Source organism: Tachyglossus aculeatus, chromosome 17, assembly GCF_015852505.1.
Source record: "Tachyglossus aculeatus isolate mTacAcu1 chromosome 17, mTacAcu1.pri, whole genome shotgun sequence".
Lineage (NCBI taxonomy): Eukaryota > Metazoa > Chordata > Mammalia > Monotremata > Tachyglossidae > Tachyglossus > Tachyglossus aculeatus.
Window position 1 is genome coordinate 18,820,863 of NC_052082.1, and position 22,719 is coordinate 18,843,581.

Here is a 22,719-nt window from a genome sequence, read left to right on the forward strand (position 1 = left end):
GATGGTGGAGTGGGAGGAATGGGAAGGGAGGGAAGGTATACTTACTTCACCTAAGGTAACATCATGACCAGAGTTCTTCCCCATCCACTCAATAAGCCACTCTTTAAAATATTATAGACATTTTTATTATAAAACTGCAAAATCGTGTTTAAAACAGAGTTTGGTAAAATACTTCATCATAGAAGAGGAAAACGGGTTTTTTATTCAAACTATTGCACGATATAGTTCATACTGTCCACTGAAGTGTGGCAGTAAGGACAATCTTTTATGTTTTTGGTTAAGAAGAAATTCTTCAGAGCAGTCAATATTCCAAGAGAAAAGTCTTCTTCATATTAGAGTTCATCCCTGGCCTGAAATACGGAGAACAACATGGAGAATTGTAACCCAGTTCCCCATTACTGCTTCCCAGCTATTTCTCTACAATAGAATAAGGAGATGGAGAGCAAAGTGGGAAGAGATTGGGTTATATTGCTTATGGGAAAAGGAAACACCTACCTAACCATTGAAAAGTCAGGTGTTCTTGTGGGAAATTCATGGGCCCAAGTCAGGAATCCTGGGTTCTAATCCTGGCTCCATGACTTGCCTGCTGTGTGACCTAGGGCTAGTCACTTAACTTCACCGTACATCTCTTTTCTCATCTGTAAAATGGGGACTGTTCTCACTTCTCAGATTGTGAGCCCCAGGTGGGACAAGGACTATGAGCGGATTATGTTTTAATCTATTCCAGCACTTAGTATGTAGTAAGAAGTACCCAACTGTTGTCATTAGCATCCATCTGTCTAGCTTGGGGTACCACAACTCTAGCTCGGTTTCTCTTTCTCGGCAAGAACTGTTGGTGTCTGGCCCATATAGTAAGCCTGCTCTGGGGACCTTATTAAAGACCGATCTTCTCATTTCTTTCCTCGATGGGAAATCAAAGATTCAGGAATAATGCTCCTGTGTGGATATTAGTAAAAGTAAAATGAAAAACTTCTGCACTGGAGTGAAGGGAAATTCTTGACCAGAGACAGAATACAGTCATTGCCACCCAGTCACTTCTGCAGTGTCTGTGAAATCTAGGTTGCTTTAATCAATCTTCAGAAATTGGGTTTTCGGGTATTCCAGATGTGATCCAAAACAGATCACCTTTTATTGAAGGCATGTGGAAGTCTTTCTGAGTTGGGATTTCTTATCCAGACAGTTGTTTTGAAGTTTTATTTTTTCCTCACATTAAAAAAATGGTTATCCTTTGTACAGTGCTCCACTCGTTAAAAAAGCTCATATGGCTGCAATTTTCCTTTCCAAAAGGAGCACTCTGACATCAGATTTATTAGAATAGATTACAGATTTCTACTGGGAGGGCTCAGTGAAAGGTGCTTGGCAACGCTGCCTGCTTTCAGAGGACAATGGAGAAAAGCGGGAAGGGGGCAGCCAACCAGGAATTAACTGATGGAGAAAACATCAACACTGGGTGGAATAGCGTTACCCTTTCAAAGGACGGATTAGGGTTTAGGTGTCTGTATAGGTGCAGAGAGAGGATCTCTGGGGTCAGAAGCCTGAGGATGGCAGTGGACCAGGTGAATAAGGGGAGGGAAAGAACAGAGCCTACCACCCTGGGAGGGATGCTGTGCCTGCCATTACCACCCCCCTCTATCCTCCGCACAGAAATGGGGGAAGGAGGCAGAGCTGAAAATCCTTTCCCGAGGATTAGCTGGGATCCAGCCTACCATTTGGGATTTGGATTTTAGTTCTGAAGAGGCCAAACCAAATCCCTGGCTCGACCACGAGGTTCCTATACTGTCAGGATAGCTGGCGCTACCTGCAACGTGCTGAGTTTAAGCCTAAAAAGCCAACTGTCGTCAGGGATGGACTACACCAAAAGCCAGGGTACCTGGAGGCCTGCCCGCATCCCTCCTGCCAGCGAGAGACATAGAGTGGCCCCACCGCAGGTTTGAATAGATTGCTCATTCAAGAGATGGGATTTTTAAACTCTTTGCAAAAATGCAACAAGGTCACAAGGGTTCTGTGTGTCTGAGGCCCAGTCTGACCAGCTGCTAAGAGTGATCTTTCTTGGCCCCGAAGGAGCTGGGACAATCACTCATTCCTACCTCGCCTCTGTGGCAAATGCATGGAAAGAGGTCATCTTCAGCCTGTGGCTCCACCTTCTCCATACCATCTCGGATTTGGGGTTCGCTCACTTGTAAACTGGCGTATTCCTAAGGGAAAAAAAACAAAACACCGCTTTACTAGTGTTCCAAAAGTTGAGACTGGCATGTACCCATCTCAGCGTAGCGCCCAAGCAGGTACTCACTTGACTACGGTTTAGTTATTCCAAGTTCAACAGAAAAGGTCAGCAGGCTTTGAGTCTATTATGTCATTTGTTATTATAGCATTGAAAAACTCCGCTGAGGCTTTTTGCTGGGCATAGGAAGGCTTTGGTTTAGCAGACTGTTAATGCCAAATTCCCCCTCAAAGCTCTCTAGAGTAGACTTTTCGATCCTTGGAGACAGAGATTATAGCACAGTGGATTGGATATGAGGAAAATGCTAGTTGGAGCAATTCTAGGGTCTTCCTATGTGTAGCTTGAGTGCTGTTCATTCACCGTAAGAAGTTTAGTTCTCTTCTTGAAATGACAGGACAGGGCTTACGAGTGGATCTCACAGTTAGAATCAAAATTACTTATGACATTTGTTCAGTGCACTGTATTAAGCTCTGGGGAAGAAACAGGGCTGTTGATTCACTCTTCCTTCTTCCTTTCTGGTACCCTTTCTTTCACTCGTGGATTTTTCAGCATGGTTGAGAGTCGGCCAGATGTCAAGAGTCAAATGTCAAACATTTACTCAGAGTTTTACTAGATTTTTCCAAGATCCTGAATGGATGCTGCTGGCATGAATACATTTCCTTCTGCTAATAATTCTGAAATTACTAAGTGCTTACTATGTGTTAAGCACTGTACTAAGAGCCGTAGTACTGGAGAAGCAGTACTTCTGTTTCTCCACTGTTTTGGAGAAGTGGCCTAGTGGAAAGAGCATGGGCCTAGGAGTAGAGGACCTGGATTCTAATCCTGGACCCACCACTTGTCTGCTGTTTGACCGTGGGCAAGTGGCTTCACTTCTCTATGCCTCAGTTTCCTCATTTGTAAAAAAAAAATGGAGATTAAATCCTACTCCCTCCTATTTAGAATGTGGGCTCCACGTGGGACAGGGATTGGTGTCCAACCTGATTATCCTCTTATCTACCCCACCACGTAGTACAGTGCATGGCACACAGTAAGCACTTCATAAATACCATAATTATTATTATTTTCTAAGCAGTACGGTAGCTACAAGATATTAAGGATCGTCGTAGTCCCTGTCCCACCCAGGGCTCACAGTCTAAGTAGAACAGGTATTTTAAGAGGAATCTGTGGAACAGACAAGTGACTTGCCAAAGGTTAACACAAGCAAGTAGCAAATCCAGTCAGTTACTATCATCTCAACCAATATTTAAGTCCAAGTGTTTGCTCTTAATAATAATAATTGTGATGTTTGTTAAGCACTTACTATGTGCCAGGTACTGGACTACGTTCTGGGGTGGATACAAGCAAATCAGGTTGGACATAGCCCTTGTCCCACATGGAGCTCACCAAATTAATCCCCATTTTGCAGGTGAGGTAACTGAGGCCCAGAGAAGCTAAGTGACCTGCCCAAGGTCACACAGCAGACAAGTGGCAGAACTGAAATTAGAACTCAGGTCCCTCTGACTCGCAGGCCCATACTCTACCTACTAGGCCACGCTGCTTCTCTTGCTTAGGATCATCCAGTCAAATGAGTGACAGAGTTGGGAATTAGCAGTCTCTTCAGTTCCCATCAACGAGCCACGCCGCATCTCTCTGTCAGTCCATTTCTGACCATCTCATTAAGTTAAACGATCAGCGTATGCTCACCTCTAAGACATCTGCCTATTAAATATTAAGTCCATTAAATTGAAGGTTAAGCCACTGTGGAAAACTTCAAAAATCATTTTGTATCACTGACTTTAGGCCTGTGATAACAACAATACCCTTAGCTTCTAATTGGTAAATAGAATCCTAGCCAAAAGTCAATACATAATTAGGCTGCTTAAGCAAAGAAACCTTAGAATGGCATTAATCATCACTCAGAGAGTACATAAATGCCCAGACTTTATGCTGTAGAACTGGTGATGATTCGCTGTCAACATACCCCAGCACAGTTCCCCCAGAGATTCCCTTTGCTCTCACATTAAGCCCCTGACTTTTTTTCTTAACACCTATAGCACTGCAAGCGGGTCACCACACAATATCTGTACTGTGGCCACAGCAGAGATTGTTGAACAAAATTCCTTCCTCTCAATCAATGAATCCATGGTATTTACTGGATGCTTACTGGGTGAAGAGCACTGTACTGAGCGTTTGGGAGAGTGCAATACAAGAGAGTTGGGAGATACATTCCCTGACCAAGAAAAGCTTACAGACTCTCCCGGAGGTATTTGCAACCAAGAGCTTGTAAGACACTAGGAAATTTATTATACTCTCCCAAGCGCTTAGTACCGAGCCTGTGCTAAGCAGGTGCCCCGCAAATGCCAGCGATTGATTGAATGACAAGAGAGCTACTGCTCTATTGCCCCATTAATGTACTAAGAAATACTGACCTGAAAAAGTTTGAAATAATAACAAAAGATGTTATCGCCCATGAGGTTATTTCTTGCAAATTCCTGTCCAGCTTTTGCTATATTCTTTGCCTGTGGAAGAAGACCCAGGATCAGAAAGGGATTTTACCATGCAGGCTGGGGTTAATCGGGAATGACACCCTTCTACACTGCAGCCTAAGCTGGAAGGAAGCTGGGGAAAAATACATCTGTTTACGCTGCTCGAAATAATTGAGAAGTAGAGGGAGAGGGGAAAGCAGGGAAAAAAAAACAGCCTTTGTGAAGAGGAACGGAGCAGTAAGAGTGCTCAGATAACGTCTGCTTTACCGGCAGACATCGGAGCAGGAAGCGTCCTGGGGGCCAGCAGGCGACAGTGGCTAAAGGAAGAGGACCAAACCAAAAGACGGGCCAGTGCCCCGTAGGAGGGAAGAAATCAAAGTTGGCCTGTGAAATTACGGGAATCAAGCACAACACTCCACTTCCCACACCACTGGGGGGGAGATCTTGCTTGACACGTCCTACAACCCCATCTTCCTTGATAATAATAATAATAATAATAATAATAATAATAATGGCATTTGTTAAGCGCTTACTATGTGCAAAGTACTGTTCTAAGTGCTAGGGGGGATACAAGGTGATCCGGTTGTCCCACGTGGGGCTCACAGTCAACATCCCCATTTTACAGATGAGGTAACTGAGGCTCAGAGAAGTTAAGTGCCTCACCCAAGGTCACACAGCAGACATGTGGCGGAGCCAGGATTCGAACCCATGACCTCTGACTCCAAAGCCCGTGCTCTTTCCATTGAGCCACGCTGCTTCTCTAATCCAATCCTTGATCCAACAGAACCCCAGTGAACACCCAAAGTGTGAAGGAAAGAGATTTGCCACCAGGGACCTAATCTCCCCAAAGTCTTCAGAACAATGGGGAGGGAAAGGGAGAAGGTGAATGTTGGGTTACAACCATTCCGGCATCAGCAGCAGCAACTCTGACCAAATATCTGACACTGGACAGAAACTACTGTTGCTGCTGCTACAGTTGCCGCCACCACTGTAGCTACTACTACTACTAATAATGGCATTTATTAAGCGCTTACTATGTGCAATGCACTGTTCTAAGCACTGGAGAGGATACAAGGGGATCAGGTTGTCCCACGGGGGGCTCGCAGTCTTAATCCCCATTTTACAGATGAGGGAACTGAAGCACAGAGAAGTTAAGTGACTTGCCCAGAGTCACACAGCTGACAGTTGGCGGAGCCGGGATTTGAACCCATGACCGCTGACCCCAAAGCCCGGGCTCTTTCCACTGAGCCACGCTGCTTCTCTACTACCTCCAGGAGAGGCAGGTCCAGTCCGACGAAGCCGGGGGCCTGCAGATAGAGACGATGGCAGTTTCTCTGCTCATCAGCTTCACTTGGGGGTATGAGGGAGGTGGGGGACGAGGAGGAGGAAGGGAGATGGGAGCAGATGGGTGTGAGGAGAAGGAATTTCAGCTTTGAGTGCAGGGGCGCAGCCAGAAAACCCTGGCTGCAGAGTGACTGACTTCCCATCAAGCGTTTAATGATCCTTCTTTGTTACAGGCAGAAACCACCTGTCTGAGAGACAGTCTTGCTGCTGGAGACAAAAATAATTACACAGACACTGACAAAGGATAATAAATAATATTAGGGCAGGGATCACATCTACCAACTCCAATGTACTGGACTTTTCCAAGTGCTTAGTACACTGTACACAATAAGCACTCAGGAAATACCTCCCAGTGATAGACTGGTGAGACAGCAGGCTTGACTGTTCCTTAAGAGTCCACCTTTAAACTCTTCTCCTCATCTCCCCCAAACCCTACTGCAGTTTTTAAACATTTTTTTCCCATTTCTTGATGCTTCAGTGCACCTCCCTACCCCTCCAGTCTTCCTCTCCCGGTCTGGAATGCCCTCCACTATGCCCTCCTTAGCAGAGTCACCTTATTTAATAAAAAAAAATATAAACTGTTTCACGGCCATAGCGCCTTCCTCTGCAATGGCCCTCAGGCCTACCAGAGCTACAGGGACCAGGACAGATCGGGGCAGAACGGAATGGAGAGGGCAGTGGAGGCTCCCTGCGGACCTTCTCTTTCTCTCTCACTCTGGCCCACTTTGGCCCAGGCCTTGCAGTAGTGGTGGTCCTGGTGGCTGCCATCAGCGGAGAGGGCTGGTTGTGGCCATTATCATCGACGGTATTATTAATTGAGCGCTTACTGCGTGCAGAGCACTGTTTTAAGTGCTTGGGAGAGTACAACAGTGTGATAGGCGTTCCCTGCCCCCATCAAGCTTTCAGTCTAGACAAAACAAGTTAAAATAAACAAGGGCAGCATGGGGTTGGAGGAGGGAGAAGGAGGCATGGGATAGGGTGGATTCAGAGGAGAAGGATATTGGGAGAGTGCATGAGAGGTGGACTGAAATGAACGGGAAGAAAACATCTAAAGCCACAGTGGGGAAAGAGGGGAAGGAAGGAGTGGCGTTTCCTGATCACTGCTTGGGGACTTTAGAGAGGATGGCACAACTATTCTTCTTCCAAAATAAAAGTGGACTCTGCTTCCCTAGAACCGCTAAGAGCCAGTGCTGAGTTTTCTGCGGCTATTCCACACCGGAGAATTACTAGTTTCCGAGTGACCGTAGCTGTCAAGTCCCCAGAAGGCTAAAGACACCTCAGTGGGGCAGTCACCTAGTCAATGGCAAGCCAACCACTCACGCGCTTAAGATCCGGAGCACGTCAGATGACTCCCCGATACTGAGGTCATCTGTCACCAAGACGGTGAACCTGCTGTGCCGTAGACTTACCTCCTCATCGTGATCTTTGGCCCACTTCAGTTTCTCCAAGAGATCGCTCAGATTGCTTTTAAATGGAATGTAGTGTTCCCAAGGCTGCAGCTCATTGTAAAAATGTTCATAGTAGATGGAGTCTTGTTTCAGTACAACACTGTCGCCTGCCAGGAGGTAGGGAAGCCTATAGGCTGCGACTGTGCCATCCACGTTGATCTGATATTTATACTATAAAACAGGAAGCACAACAGAAGGCCATTTACATTCTGGTCCCCCCTTCCCCGCTTCCTTGGTTACTCTTGACAAGTAAAGTGTGCTCTGGGCCTTCATTATTTGATTACTGTTCCTGGAAAGCCCTTCTTACGTGTCCCGGCACCTAAATATCCACTCAGATGTTTTCCTAATAATGATAGCACGAGATTCTAGAAACACACGCATAAGGCTACAGTGGGAAAAACACTATTCATTTGTGAATTTGTAATTTACCGCATTCTGGAACACATTAGCTGTAGCCTGAAAATACCAGATGGCTGTCCGAATGGCTCACGGGAATAACGAGCTATAATAACGGGCACAGCTGTATCACGGACATAATTTGCATAATATTCGGCCTCTATAATATACAAAAATTGACCAATTAACAAATGGCAGATGAAGTAAAATCTGGTGAGAAACAGAAAGAGCCCGTGGTGTTTCTTTCCACACGACCTTACCTCTAAGTGCCTTTCAGACATACAGGCATAAGCCAGGGAGAATGTTGATATTCTTACTTATATATATCTGCTAGAACAAATAGGATGATTACAAGGCCTGGGACTGGCACAAATGAGAAGAGCCCACCCTGCTCCAAAGTCAGAGGTGTACTTCTTCTCTTGTCACCTCAAAATTTTAAGGGCCCTTAATTGGCCTGATACAAAGAGAAAAGTTCAGTTGGTCAAAAGTGAGTTTGGTGGGCAGGGCCGAATTTCCTTCCAAGCTCAGAAGGCCGAGGCTTGCCTGGCTGAGGGTTGAAGGAAGCAGGTCAATCAGATATCGATTTATCAGGTGGTCAGCAACGGATGCTCAGCCTCCAAGACCGGGTTGGAAGGCTCCAGATATTAATAACACCTTTCATTCCCCTGCAGTCGCCTCAATGAACTCGCTAGCGTGTCCGTGTAGCAATGATATTCTGGAATATTCGCCCCGATAATTGTTATCTCAGCCTTTTCAATACTGCAGCACTGAAACCCCAAAGATGAAACAGTTTTCAATCCCTCTAGATGGCAAGCATTCAAAAAATCACGGTATTAAGAGGTACTTAAAAAAAAAAGGCTGTACAAACACTGGCATTTACTCTTTGACAGGAGACGAGTTTGGCTGAGAGCCCAATAGGCCCGCGGCAGCGTCTGGTTGTAGATGAGGATCTCACCTCTTTGTGTGGCTCAGAGGCGAGCTTTGTCACTGGTTTCAAGTCGGCCGGTTACCATCAGTGGCCTCTTCAAATACGAAGGACAACTACGTATGAGGCAACAATTTACAAGAGGTTCCAAGTGTTCGCGTCACGTCTTGAGCCAGCTGCAGACTTGGTATCAGGAGAAAACCCAACTCCTGTTTAATACTCTACCTGGATTCAGCAAATATAGTATCTACGTCACGGAGGCGTCAAGCAGAGCCAAACCGTAGGTTTGTGGATGGGCGACCTTGAAAAAATGAAGCCCTTGTGAAGAAAAAAAATCCCAATCACTACTGTTTTCCTACCTTGAAGAAATCAAAGAAGGAAATGTGTTTGACGATGGGCCCGTAGAGACTTTCGTCGTGCTTGAAGAAGAAAAAGTTGGTGAAGGCGGCGTCTATGATTTCCGGGTGCTTCCTGCTGAGTTTTACGAGCTCGAGCCTTTCTTTTCGGCTGTCTCGGCCCCTCCAGACAGCGGTGGTGTTTTTATCCTCCCAGGCGGGTCCCGTGTTAGCCTGGACAGACATCATGTCCAGGCTCACTCTAGAAGGTGGAGAGGACAAGTGTCATCTTCCCAGTAGCCGAACGGAACACATCAACATTAATAGGAATTACTGAGTTCTTACTGTGTGCAGAGCACTGTACCAAGCATTTGGGAGAGAACGATACAACAGAGTTGGTAGACAGGTTATTCCTGCCCACAGTAAACTTACAGTCAAGAGACGAGTACAATATGGCGGGGGAATCCCACTGGTGTTTTAGGGTGTAAGCGCTTAGTACAATGCTCTGCACAAAGTAAGCGCTCAATAAATATGATTAATTGATAAAATTACCCAGGTTTCCGCTAAGGGGAAAGCAGCAGGGCCAACTGGATAGAGAACGAGTCAGAAAGTCGGCAGGACCCAGGCTCTAATCCCGGCTCTGCCACTTGTCTGCTCTGTGACCTTAATTTCTCTGGGCTTCGCTTTCCTCATCAGTAAAATGGGAATTAAGACTGTGAGCCCGATGTGGGAGAGGGACAATGTCCAACTCTTGTTGGATACGATTGTATCGTCCCCGGCACTTAGTACACTGCCTGGCACCAAGTGAGCACTTAAATGGCACAATTATTATTATTATTCATCATCTCTGGGTGTTTCGCCTTATCAGCCCTCGCTAGTGGTCCTAGCCCACTCCAACCCGGCTCTTGATTCCCAGGTACCGCGCAGAACCCACTCACCGGCCCATGGTTTCCAACACGGAGTCAGTCAAGTCATAGGTCGGCATCACAATGTCTTTGGAGTCGGTAGACCCGCACCATGAAAAGATAGGATGGAGACCGTCTTGGGATTTCTTTTTCTCCAAGGGCCAGTCTCCCAAGTTGACAAAGAATTCAACATCTGGCAACTTCACCTACACAGAGAAACAGTTAAACGGGCTGCTCTGCTTTCTCACACAAAATCAGGAATACAAAACATAGGATCGCAATCTGTGCGTTTGGAAAAGGTTCTGCTATTTTATTCCTTTCTATAAAGCAGAATGGTCCAGTTCACTTGCTTCGCAAAGGGTGAAACTAGGTACCCTGGGGAAAAATGTTATCTTCAAACATGTCCTGGAGAAGCTATCACACCTAGCAGAAGAAGTAAGCGCTTAATAAACGCCATTATTATTATTATTATTAAGAGAGAGGAATGCTGGTCACTGAACTCTCTCTCTCTCTCTCATTTCCTTGCTACTAAAGTAGCTACTTTAAGCTTTCAAATTAGCAGCCCTTCTTTAAATGTTTAGGGTTTGTCTATTGGCTAAAAAGGGCAAAACAGGCACAGGATATAAGCACTTATTTTTTTTTTTACCAAACTGCAAACTTGCCTTGTATTACTCCTAAAATAGAAATTTCTAATTCTGTTGTTTTGTTCAAAACAAGCCAAGGGACAACACGTCTTCATACTGGGGAAAGGGGGACAGGTACATAAAATGTACTATTATAGGAAACCGTACGTAGTTGAAAATAAAAGTAGGTTCCAAAGGGGTTTGGCAGATTCATGGATAAGTGACTGAGGGAAGCAGGGGGTCCTAGTAGAAAGAGCACAGGCCTGAGTTCTAATCCTGGCTCCGCCACCTCTTTACTGCATAGCCTTGGGCAAGTCCCTTCACGTCTCCGTGCCTCAGCCACCTCACCCGCAAAAAAGGGATTAAGAATGTGAGCCCCATGTGGGACATGGACTGTGTCCAACCTGATGAGCGTCTATCTACCTCAGTGCTTAGTACTGAACGGCATGGTACACAGTAAGCGCTTAACAAATATCGTTAAAAATAAAAAAGAGAGAAAAATATCCGTGATGGGAAAGTTTGATATGTTCGACTGCCCATCTCTAACCCTGGATATGGGTCTCCAGGATGGCAACCTGCACTCAATTCCTCCAAGGGCCCTGGTGCCAACTGTCAGAGACGGTATTCTGGGTGGATGGACTCACACGGCTGACCCAGGATGGACCCGCTCACGGAGTTGCGTTCCGATTTCCCAAATCACAATTTATGCCTTCTTGGGAACGGGGAAGTAAGGAAATGGAAACTGCTGGCAGGGGAGCAGACCACAATATCGAAGTTCTGGGGATCCCCTCGATCTTTCTTCACGCTGATTAGTGAGCCCGGGCAGGTGTTTTGACTCTTTCCTCTCTGAAAGAGGAATTTAGTTCTTTGACCCAGAAATAATCATCCTTGATTCTCCCATACACTGATGAAAGCTATTGAAGTTGGCTTACGGAAGTCTAAGAGGCAAGCACTCTGTCTTTCTCCCTTCTCTTACCTTTCTGCCCCCCTCCCCTACTCCTATCTTCTTATTTATGCCCCTTTCGAGAGAGGACCGCCCTCAGGGTCGGAAGCCTCGGCAATTCCCGGCCCCCAAACTCCCTAAACGAAAGCCAGCTCCCTGCCTTGGGGTGGAATCACCAGGAGAGGTGGGCCAATTGCCAGTTCCCAAACTGCTTCCCAGTCCTTGGAAAAGGAGTCCGGCTCTCGCCTGAGAAAAACTCCCCAGTGGACTTCCTTCATGGGTTTCCATTAGTTATCAATCAATGGTATTGACTGAACATTGACAGTGTGCAGATCACTGTACCAAGTGCTTGGGGAAAGCACAATACAATCGAGTTCTAAGTGAAAGGCTATGAATCAAAGCCTTCTACAACGCACCCAGGGAGGACACTGACATCGGCCGAAATGGTGGCCGCTTTCCACATTCAGGCAGAAGTATTAAAACACAAGCAGATTGTTGACACTTTCCTGAAATCCACTGACATACGCAGTCCAGACTGAGGATTGCCATTTTGCTGAAAGAAAAATCACATACTCACTTTTCTCGTCAAAGAAAGCAATATGGCATCCATGAAAATCCTAAATCCCACATGTTCTCCATGAGTCTTGATGTACACCTGCAATAATTTTAAAAGGCATTACTCCCGTCACGAATTTGAAAACACCGGCCTCGGTAAGGCCAAGTTTGGCTCCGACACGATTCTTCGAAAATCCTAAATCCCACATGTTCTCCATGAGTCTTGATGTACACCTGCGATAATTTTAAAAGGCATTACTCCCGTCACGAATTTGAAAACACCGGCCTCGGTAAGGCCAAGTTTGGCTCCGACACGATTCTTATTCTTAACTGAAATCACTCTGAGAATCACAATACCTATCGTGCACCACCAACTAAAATCCCACCCGAAAAACAGTTCAAGCAACCCCGTCACCTACTGTACCTTGTTATTTTTCACAGTGTAATGGCACAAGCTCTGTCTTTGTCCAAATCTCTGTGGGATTTCCACTGCAATCTTATCTGGATCGACCGTGGGAAAATGTGCTAGATCTCTCTGAATTTGTGGAAAGGACACTGGACAGTTCATCACCTCCAGCCATGCAGCGATATCTTCCTGAGGGCAGTCGCAATTCTCATGGTAAACAGGCCCTAAGACGTTAATGACAAATACAGCATTTTTATATTCAGATCACAGGACAGCCACCGGCTGGATCGTCTCCTTTAAATCCCTGCAAATACTGAAACTTAGAGCTCCAAATTACACTCATCTAGTTTCTCTTAGTCGCTCCAGGGTGTGATAGGAAGCAAACTCTCCCTCTTCCAACCGATTGTTCCCGGTTAGAGTTATCCCAGAAGGCTACCACAGCTGGGATTTTCCTGCTGCTCTGTCGCTGGGACAGGAGTAGTGAGAAGCCAGGTGAATTAGTGGCAGGATTGTCATGAACATCATCATCATCAATCGTATTTATTGAGCGCTTACTGGGTGCAGAGCACTGTACTAAGCGCTTGGGAAGTACAAGTTGGCAACATATAGAGACAGTCCCTACCCAGCAGTGGGCTCACAGTCTAAAAGGGGGAGACAGAGAACAAAACCAAACATACTAACAAAATAAAATAAATAGAATAGATATGTACAAGTAAAATAAATACATAAATAGAATAATAAATATGTACACACATATTTGTATGTATGTATGTATGAACAGCCTGCTTAACTACAATCCCTGGTAAAGCCCACAGAATGAACTGGGATCGGCTACACATTTTGGGATTACAGGGCTTGTGTGAACTAGTGAGAAGCAGCGTGGCTCCGTGGAAAGAGCCCGGGCTTGGGAATCAGAGTCCTGGGTTCTAATGCCAACTCCACCACTTTCAGCTGTGTGACTTTGGGCAAGTCACTTCACTTCTCTGGGCCTCAGTTACCTCATCTGGAAAACGGGGATTAAAGACTGTGAGCCCCACGTGGGACAACCTGATCACCTTGTATATCCCCCAGCGCTTAGAACAGGCACACGGTAAGCGCTTAACAAATACCATCATTATTAGTGGAGGGAGGACATCCTTATATGTGTTTCCAACATGGGATCCTGGCAAGTCAGAATCATTTCCCCTCATTCTTAATCCGTTTAGAAAACCAGACACTGGATTAGTTTATTATCAGCCTGTCTCCAAGAGATATTCTCTGATCAATTCCCCCATCGTCCCAGTCAGCTTTTTATAAATGGTATTTGTTAAGCTCTTACTATGTGTGCTAGGCACTGTTCTAAGCTTCCCTTCCCCACAGCACCATATATATATGTATATATGTTTGTACATATATATTACACTATTTATTTATTTGTTTTACTTGTACATATCTATTCTATTTATTTTATTTTGTTAGTATGTTTGGTTTTGTTCTCTGTCTCCCCCTTTTAGACTGTGAGCCCACTGCTGGGTAGGGACTGTCCCTATAGGTTGCCAACTTGTACTTCCCAAGCGCTTAGTACAGTGCTCTGCACACAGTAAGCGCTCAATAAATACGATTGATGATGATGATGGGATGGATTCCCCCTCCCCATCCCCCCCGCCTTACCTCCTTCCCCTCCCCACAGCACCTGTATATATGTTTATACATATTTATTACTTTATTTGTTTTATTTGTACATATTCATTCTCTTTGTTTTATTTTAATACGTTTTGTTTCGTTGTCTGTCTCCCCCTTCTAGCCTGTGCGCCCCCTGTTGGGTAGGGACCGTCTCTACATGCTGACGACTTGTACTTCCCAAGCGCTTAGTACAGTGCTCTGCATACAGTAAGCGCTCAATAAATACGACTGAATGAATACAAAGTAATCAGGTTGGACACAATCCACGTCCCACATAGGACTCACAGTCTCAATCCCCATTTTACAGAGGAGGGAACAGGCACAGAGGAGTTAAATGACTGGTCCAAGGTCACACAGCAGATGAGTGGCAGAGCGGGGATTAGAACCCAGGTCCTTCCGTGCTCCAACCTCTAAGCAAGGCCGGGATGGGGCCATCTTAGCACTCGTGTGATATTTAATCGCATACTTTCGGTTCGGGAGCCCCAGGGGCTGACCCCTAGCCTGGGAAGTCAACGCTTCTTCTCTTCTACGTGTCGCCTGATCAACCGTTCCGGGGCAAACCTTATTGGACGCCAAAACAGGTCAGACTCGACGGAGCTGACCTCCCACCATCAATCGTCATCATCAATCGTATTTATTGAGCGCTTACTATGTGCAGATTGATACGATTGATGATGATGCAGAGCACTGTACTAAACTATGCGCAGAGCACTGCACTAAGCGCTTGGGAAGCACAAACTGGCAACATATAGAGACAGTCCCTACCCAACAGTGGGCTCTAAAAGGGGGAGACGGAGAACAAAACCAAACATACTAACAAAATAAAAGAAATAGAATAGACAGGCACTCCCATCCAGAGGCGGCTAGCGGATACCGGCGTAATACCCCTAAGCTGTTATTTTTAGACTGTGACTGTCTCTATGTGTTGCCAACTTGTACTTCCCAAGCGCTTAGTCCAGCGCTCTGCACACAGTAAGCGTTCAATAAATACGATTGATTGATTGATGATTCCTCGAGGCCGACGGCTTAACCTGCGGCGGAAGCCCACGAAACCTCCCGGATTTCAACCGGGCGCGAGAGGCCACGCGAAGCGTTGTTACCTTTTAAAATATACGGGGACTCGGCCACGTGTTCACCTCGGGCTTTGACCTCTATCTTCAGGTCCCCGTAGGTCGCGTACATTCGGTAGCGCACGATGAAAGAGCCATCTTTCCGATCTAACGTCTGAACCCCGACGCGGGTGAACTGTTCGGCGGGCGCTGTGATCTTCACCTGGAACGCCTTCTCCCCCGGCGAAGCCGTGAACCTACGAGGGAATAATCGACGGCGTCTATTTAGCTCCAGTTCCGAAAGAGGCTGCCAAATCCGGGCCGGGAAAGCCCGGGGACACAACTCGGGAAGGGATCTCACAGCAGCGGGCGGTGGTGGAGAAGCAGCGTGGCTCAGCGGTAAGAGCGCGGGCTTTGGAGTCAGAGGTCACGGGTTCAAATCCCGCCCCCGCCAAGCGTCGGCTGTGTGACTCTGGGCAAGTCGCTTCACTTCTCTGGGCCTCGGTTACCTCATCTGGAAAATGGGGATGAAGACCGGGAGCCCCCCGTGGGACAACCTGATCACCTTGCAACCTCCCCGCCGCTTAGAACAGTGCCTTGCACATAGGAAGCGCTTAATCATCATCATCATCAATCGTATTTATTGAGCGCTTACTATGTGCAGAGCACTGTACTAAGCGCTTGGGAAGTACAAATTGGCAACATATAATAATGGCTTAATAAATGCCATCGTCATCATCATCACCACGCCAAAAAGGCCAGGCAAACGTCGGGCGCCTTCGGGAAAGGGAGAAAAAGCAAAACGAAAAGCAGCTTTTGGGCCATTCTACAAAACCACCCTTGGGCTGATGGGCGGGGAACGTGTCTACCAGCTCTGTCGGGCTTGCGCCTTAGTTCACCGCTCTGCGCACAGTAAGTGCTCAGTTAAGCACTGAGTCCAGTGCTCCGCACAGGAAGCGCTCAATTAGGCGCTGAGTCCAGTGCTCTGCACACAGGAAGCACTCAATTAAGCGTAGTCCAGTGCTCTGCACACAGGAAGCGCTCAATTAAGCGCTGAGTCCAGTGCTCTGCACAGTAAGCGCTCAATTAAGCACTTAGTCCAGTGCTCTGCACACAGGAAGCGCTCAATTAAGCGTAGTCCAGTGCTCTGCACACAGGAAGCGCTCAATTAAGCGCCGAGTCCAGTGCTCTGCACACAGTAAGTGCTCAATTAAGCACTTGGTCCCGTGCTCTGCATAGTAAGCGCTCAATTAAGTGCTTAGTCCAGTGCTCTGCACACAGGAAGCACTCAAGTGCTGAGTCCAGTGCTCTGCACAGTAAGCGCTCAATTAAGCACTTAGTCCAGTGCTCTGCACACAGGAAGCGCTCAATTAGGCTCTGAGTCCAGTGCTCTGCACACAGGAAGCGCTCAATTAAGCGCCGAGTCCAGTGCTCTGCACACAGTAAGTGCTCAATTAAGCACTTAGTCCCGTGCTCTGCATAGTAAGCGCTCAATTAAGCGCTTAGTCCAGTGCTCTGCACACAGGAAGCACTCAATTAAGCGCAGACTCCAGTGCTCTGCACACAGTAAGTGCTCAATTAAGCACTTAGTCCAGTGCTCCGCACAGGAAGCGCTCAATTAGGCGTTGAGTCCAGTGCTCTGCACACAGGAAGTGCTCAATTAAGCGTAGTCCAGTGCTCTGCGCACAGGAAGCGCTCAATTAAGCGCCGAGTCCAGTGCTCTGCACACAGTAAGTGCTCAATTAAGCACTTAGTCCAGTGCTCTGCACAGTAAGTGCTCAATTAAGTGCAGAGTCCAGTGCTCTGCACACAGTAAGTGCTCAATTAAGCACTTAGTCCAGTGCTCTGCACAGTAAGCGCTCAATTAAGCACTTAGTCCAGTGCTCTGCACAGTAAGTGCTCAATTAAGCGCTTAGTCCAGTGCTCCGCACACAGGAAGCACTCAATTAAGCGCCGAGTCCAGTGCTCTGCACACAGTAAGTGCTCAATTTAGCACTTAGTCCAGTGCTCTGCACAGTAAGTGCTCAACTGAGCACTTAGTCCAGTGCTCTGCACACAGTAAGTGCTCAATTAAGCACTTAGTCCAGTGCTCCGCACAGGAAGCGCTCAATTAGGCGCTGAGTCCAGTGCTCTGCACACAGGAAGCGCTCAATTAAGCGTAGTCCAGTGCTCTACACACAGGAAGTGCTCAATTAAGCGCAGAGTCCAGTGCTCTGCACACAGTAAGTGTTCAATTAAGCACTTAGTCCAGTGCTCTGCACAGTAAGTGCTCAATTAAGCGCAGAGTTCAGTGCTCTGCACAGGAAGCGCTCAATTAAGCGTAGTCCAGTGCTCTGCACACAGGAAGCACTCAAGCACAGAGTCCAGTGCTCTGCACACAGTAAGTCTCAATTAAGCACTGAGTCCAGTGCTCTGCACACAGTAAGTGCTCAATTAAGCACTTAGTCCAGTGCTCTGCACACAGTAAGTGCTCAATTAAGCACTCAGTCCAGTGCTCTGCACAGTAAGCACTCAATTAAGTGCTTAGTCCAGTGCTCTGCACACAGTAAGTGCTCAATTAAGCGCTTAGTCCAGAGCTCAGCACAGTAAGTGCTCAATTAAGCGCAGAGTCCAGTGCTCTGCACACAGTAAGTGCTCAATTATCCGCTCAGTCCAGTGCTCTGCACAGTAAGTGCTCAATTAAGCGCTGAGTCCAGTGCTCTGCACACAGTAAGCGCTCAATTAAGCGCCGAGTACAGTGTTCTACACAGGAAGCGTTCAATTCAGTGCAGAGCCCAGTGCTCTGCACACAGTAAGTGCTCAATTAAGCATAGTCCAGTGCTCTGCACAGTAGGTGCTCAATTAAGCGCTGGGTCCCGTGCTTTACAAACAGAAAGCGCTCAATTACATGCTTTGCAAACAGAAAGCGCTCAATTAAACGCTTAGTCCAGTGCTCTGCACAGAATAGGCGCTCAATTAAGTGTTGAGTCCAGTGCTCTGCACACAGTAATAATAATAAATAATGACGGTATTTGTGAAGCGCTTACTATGTGCAGAGCGCTGTTCTAAGCGCTTAGTCCAGTGTCCTGCACACAGGAAGCGCTCAATTAGGTGCTGAGTCCAGTGCTCTGCACACAGGAAGCACTCAATCAGGCGCTTAGTCCAGTGCTCTGCACACGGGAAGCGCTCAATTGGGCGCTGAGTCCAGTGCTCTGCACACAGTAAGTGCTCAATCAAGCGCTGAGTCCAGTGCTCTGCACACAGTAATCGCTCCATTAGGCGCTTAGTCCAGTGCTCTGCACACAGTATGCACTCAGCTGAGCTCTGAGTCCAGTGCTCTGCATACAGTATGCGCTCAATTAGGCGCTGAGTCCAGTGCTCTGCATAAAGTATGCGCTCAATCAGGCGCTTAGTCCAGTGCTCTGCATACAGTATGCGCTCAATCAGGCGCTTAGTCCAGTGCCCTGTCCACAGGAAGCGCTCAATTAAGCGGTGAGTCCAGGGGGGCCCCCCTCTGAGCCGCCGGCGCTTAGCGCAGCGCACTGCGGCGCAGCGCTTCGCACAGAGTAAGTGCTTCGCAGAACCCAGGAGAAGCAGCGTGGCTCAGTGGAAAGAGCCCAGTCATGGGTTCGAATCCCGGCTCCGCCAATTGTCAGCTGGGTGACTTTGGGCAAGTCACTTCACTGCTCTGGGCCTCAGTTCCCTCATCTGGAAAATGGGGATGAAGCCTGGGAGCCCCCACCGTGGGACAACCTGATTCATTCATTCATTCATTCAATTGCATTTTTTGAGCGCTTACTGTGTGCAGAGCACTGTACTAAGCGCTTGGGAAGTCCAAGTTGGCAACATATAGAGACAGTCCCTACCCAACAGTGGGCTCACGGTCTAGAAGACTGATCACCCTGTAACCTCCCCAGTGCTTAGAACAGTGCTTTGCACATAGTAAGCGCTTAATAAATGCCATCATTATTATTATTATTGTTATCTTCTAGACTGTGAGCCCGCTGTTGGGTCGGGCCCATCTCTATGGGTTGCCAACTTGTACTTCCTAAGCGCTCAGTACAGTGCTCTGCACACAGTAAGTGCTCAATAAATACGATATTTATTCTATTTATTTTTGGTTTGTTCTATTTTATTTTTATTGTATTCTATTTATTCTTTTATGTATTCTTTTAATTCTATTTATTCTGTTTCATTCTATTTATGTTTTGTTGTCTGTCTCCCCCTTTTAGACTGTGAGCCCACTGTTGGGTAGGGACCGTCTCTAGATGTTGCCAACTTGTACTTCCCAAGCGCTTAGTCCAGTGCTCTGCACACAGTAAGCGCTCAATAAATATGATTGAATGAATGAATGAAATTATAAGCGGTGTGGCTCAGTGGAAGGAGCCTGGGCTTTGGAGTCGGAGGTCATGGGTTCGAATCCCTGCTCCACCAATTGTCAAGTGGGTGACGTTGGGCAAGTCACTTCACTTCTCTGGGCCTCAATTCCCTCATCTGGAAAATGGGGATGAAGACTGTGAGCCCCCCATGGGACAACCTGATCACCTTGTATCCCCCCCAGCGCTTAGAACAGTGCTTTGCACATAGTAAGTGCTTAATAAATGCCATTATCATTATTATTATTATCTTCTAGACTGTGAGCCCGCTGTTGGGTAGGGACCGTCTCTAGGGGTTGCCAACTTGTACTTCCCAAGCGCTCAGTACAGTGCTCTGCACAGAGTAAGCACTTAATACGATAGTTATTCTACTTATTTTTGTTTCGTTCTATTCTATTTTATTTTTACTCTATTCTATTCATTCTTTTTACTCTGTTCTATTTATTCTGTTTTATTCTATTCATGTTTTGTTGTCTGTCTCCCCCTTCTAGACTGCAAGCCCGCTGTTGGGTCGGGACCGTCTCTAGATGTTGCCAACTTGGACTTCCCCAGCGCTCAGTACAGCGCTCTGCACACAGTAAGCGCTCAATAAATACGATATTTATTCTTTTTATTTTTGTTTCGTTCTATTCTATTTTTATTCTAGTCTATTCATTCTTTTTATTCTGTTCTATTTATTCTGTTTTATTCTATTTATGTTTTGTTGTCTGTCTCCCCCTTCTAGACTGCGAACCCACTGTTGGGTAGGGACCATCTCTATGGGTTGCCAACTTGGACTTCCCAAGCGCTCAGTACAGTGCTCTGCACACAGTAAGCGCTCAATACGATATTTATTCTACTTATTTTTGTTTCGTTCTATTCAATTTTTATTCTATTCTATTTATTCTGTTTTATTCTATTTATGTTTTGTGGTCTGTCTCCCCCTTCTAGACTGCGAGCCCGCTGTTGGGTCGGGACCGTCTCTATGGGTTGCCAACTTGGACTTCCCAAGCGCTCAGTACAGCACAGAGTAAGCGCTCAATAAATACGATATTTATTCTACTTATTTTTGTTTCGTTCTACTCTATTTTATTTTAATTCTATTGTACTTATTCTTTTCTATTTATTCTGTTTTATTCTATTTCTGTTTTGTTGTCTGGCTCCCCCTTCTAGACTGCGAGCCCGCTGTTGGGTCGGGCCCATCTCTATGGGTTGCCAACTTGGACTTCCCAAGCGCTCAGTACAGTGCTCTGCACACAGTAGGCGCTCAATAAATACGATATTTATTCTATTTATTTTTATTTCGTTCTCTTCTATTTTATTTTTATTCTATTCTATTCATTCTTTTCTATTTATTCTGTTTTATTCTATTTATGTTTTGTTGTCTGTCTCCCCCTTCTAGACTGCGAACCCGCTGTTGGGTCGGGCCCATCTCTATGGGTTGCCAACTTGGACTTCCCAAGCGCTCAATACAGTGCTCTGCATACAGTAAGCGCTCAATAAATACGATATTTATTCTACTTATTTTTGTTTCGTTCTATTCTATTTTTATTCTATTCTATTTATTCTTTTTATTCTGTTCTATTTATGTTTTGTTCTCTGTCTCCCCCTTCCAGACTGTGAGCCCGCTGGTGGGTCAGGCCCGTCTCTATGGGTTGCCAACTTGGACTTCCCAAGCGCTCAGTACAGTGCTCAGCACGCAGTAAGCGCTCAATAAATACGACACTTATTCTATTTATTGTTGTTTCGTTCTATTCTATTTTATTTTTACTCTATTCTATTCATTCTTTTCATTCTATTTCTGTTTTGTTGCCTGTCTCCCCCTCCTAGACTGCGAGCTCGCCGTTGGGGAGGGACCGTCTCTGGATGTTGCCAAGTGCGGTGCACACGGTGAGCGCTCAATAAATCATCATCATCATCATCATCATCATAAATCATCATCATCATATCATCATCAATCGTATTTACTGAGCGCTTACTATGTGCAGAGCACTGTACTAAGCGCTTGGGAAGTACAAGTTTGCAACATATAGAGACAGTCCCTACCCAACAGTGGGCTCACAGTCTAAAAGGGGGAGACAGAGAACAAAACCAAACGTACTAACAAAATAAAATAAATAGAATAGATATCATCATCATCAATCGTATTTATTGAGCGCTTACTATGTGCAGAGCACTGTACTAAGCGCTTGGGAAGTACAAATTGGCAACATATAGAGACAGTCCCTACCCAACAGTGGGCTCACAGTCTAAAAGGGGGAGACAGAGAACAAAACCAAACGTACTAACAAAATAAAATAAATAGAATAGATATCATCATCATCAATCGTATTTATTGAGCGCTTACTATGTGCAGAGCACCGTACTAAGCGCTTGGGAAGTACAAATTGGCAACATCTAGAGACAGTCCCTACCCAGCAGTGGGCTCACAGTCTAAAAGGGGGAGACAGGGAACAAAACCAAACGTACTAACAAAATAAAATAAATAGAATAGATATCATCATCATCAATCGTATTTATTGAGCGCTTACTATGTGCAGAGCACTGCACTAAGCGCTTGGGAAGTCCAAATTGGCAACATACAGAGACAGTCCCTACCCAACAGTGGGCTCACAGTCTAAAAGGGGGAGACAGAGAACAAAACCAAACGTACTAACAAAATAAAATAAATAGAATAGATAGGCACAAGTAAAATAAATAGAGTAATGAATATGTACAAACATATATACAGGTGCTGTGGGGAAGGGAAGGAGGTAAGATGGGATGGAGAGGGGGACGAGGGGGAGAGGAAGGAAGGGGCTCAGTCTGGGAAGGCCTCCTGGAGGAGGAAATACGAATGAATGAATGAATGAATGAATGCATGCATGCATGCATGCATGCATTCATGCATGCAATGCTTACCTCCGTCCGTCGTTGTCCACCGCCTGGATAAAGAAGTACCGGGCGGGGAGCACGGCCTCCGCCCGCAGGCCGGGCCCCCACAGCAGGCTCCGCCGCGCGCTCACAGCCCCGTCCGCCCACGGGAAGCAGCAGCAGAAGCAGCAGCAGCAAAGCAGCGCCTTGGCCAACATGGGCGGCGCCGCCACCGCTGCAATCGCTGCAGCCCCT

At 46.4% G+C, this 22,719-nt stretch overlaps 1 protein-coding gene across 1 annotated transcript; it reads right to left on the bottom strand.

Annotated features, from left to right (window-relative positions):
* Window positions 1-109: 109 nt before the first annotated feature.
* POGLUT2 (protein O-glucosyltransferase 2) lies at window positions 110-22,719 on the bottom strand. Its single transcript, XM_038759707.1, has 10 exons — window positions 22,513-22,719; window positions 15,329-15,534; window positions 12,585-12,790; window positions 12,183-12,260; window positions 10,073-10,245; window positions 9,159-9,396; window positions 7,440-7,649; window positions 4,630-4,719; window positions 2,088-2,195; window positions 110-350 (listed from the first exon to the last, which is right to left on the bottom strand). The coding sequence occupies exons 1-10, from the start codon at window positions 22,680-22,682 to the stop codon at window positions 333-335; spliced, it is 1,497 nt and encodes a 498-aa protein (XP_038615635.1). The 5' UTR covers window positions 22,683-22,719; the 3' UTR covers window positions 110-332.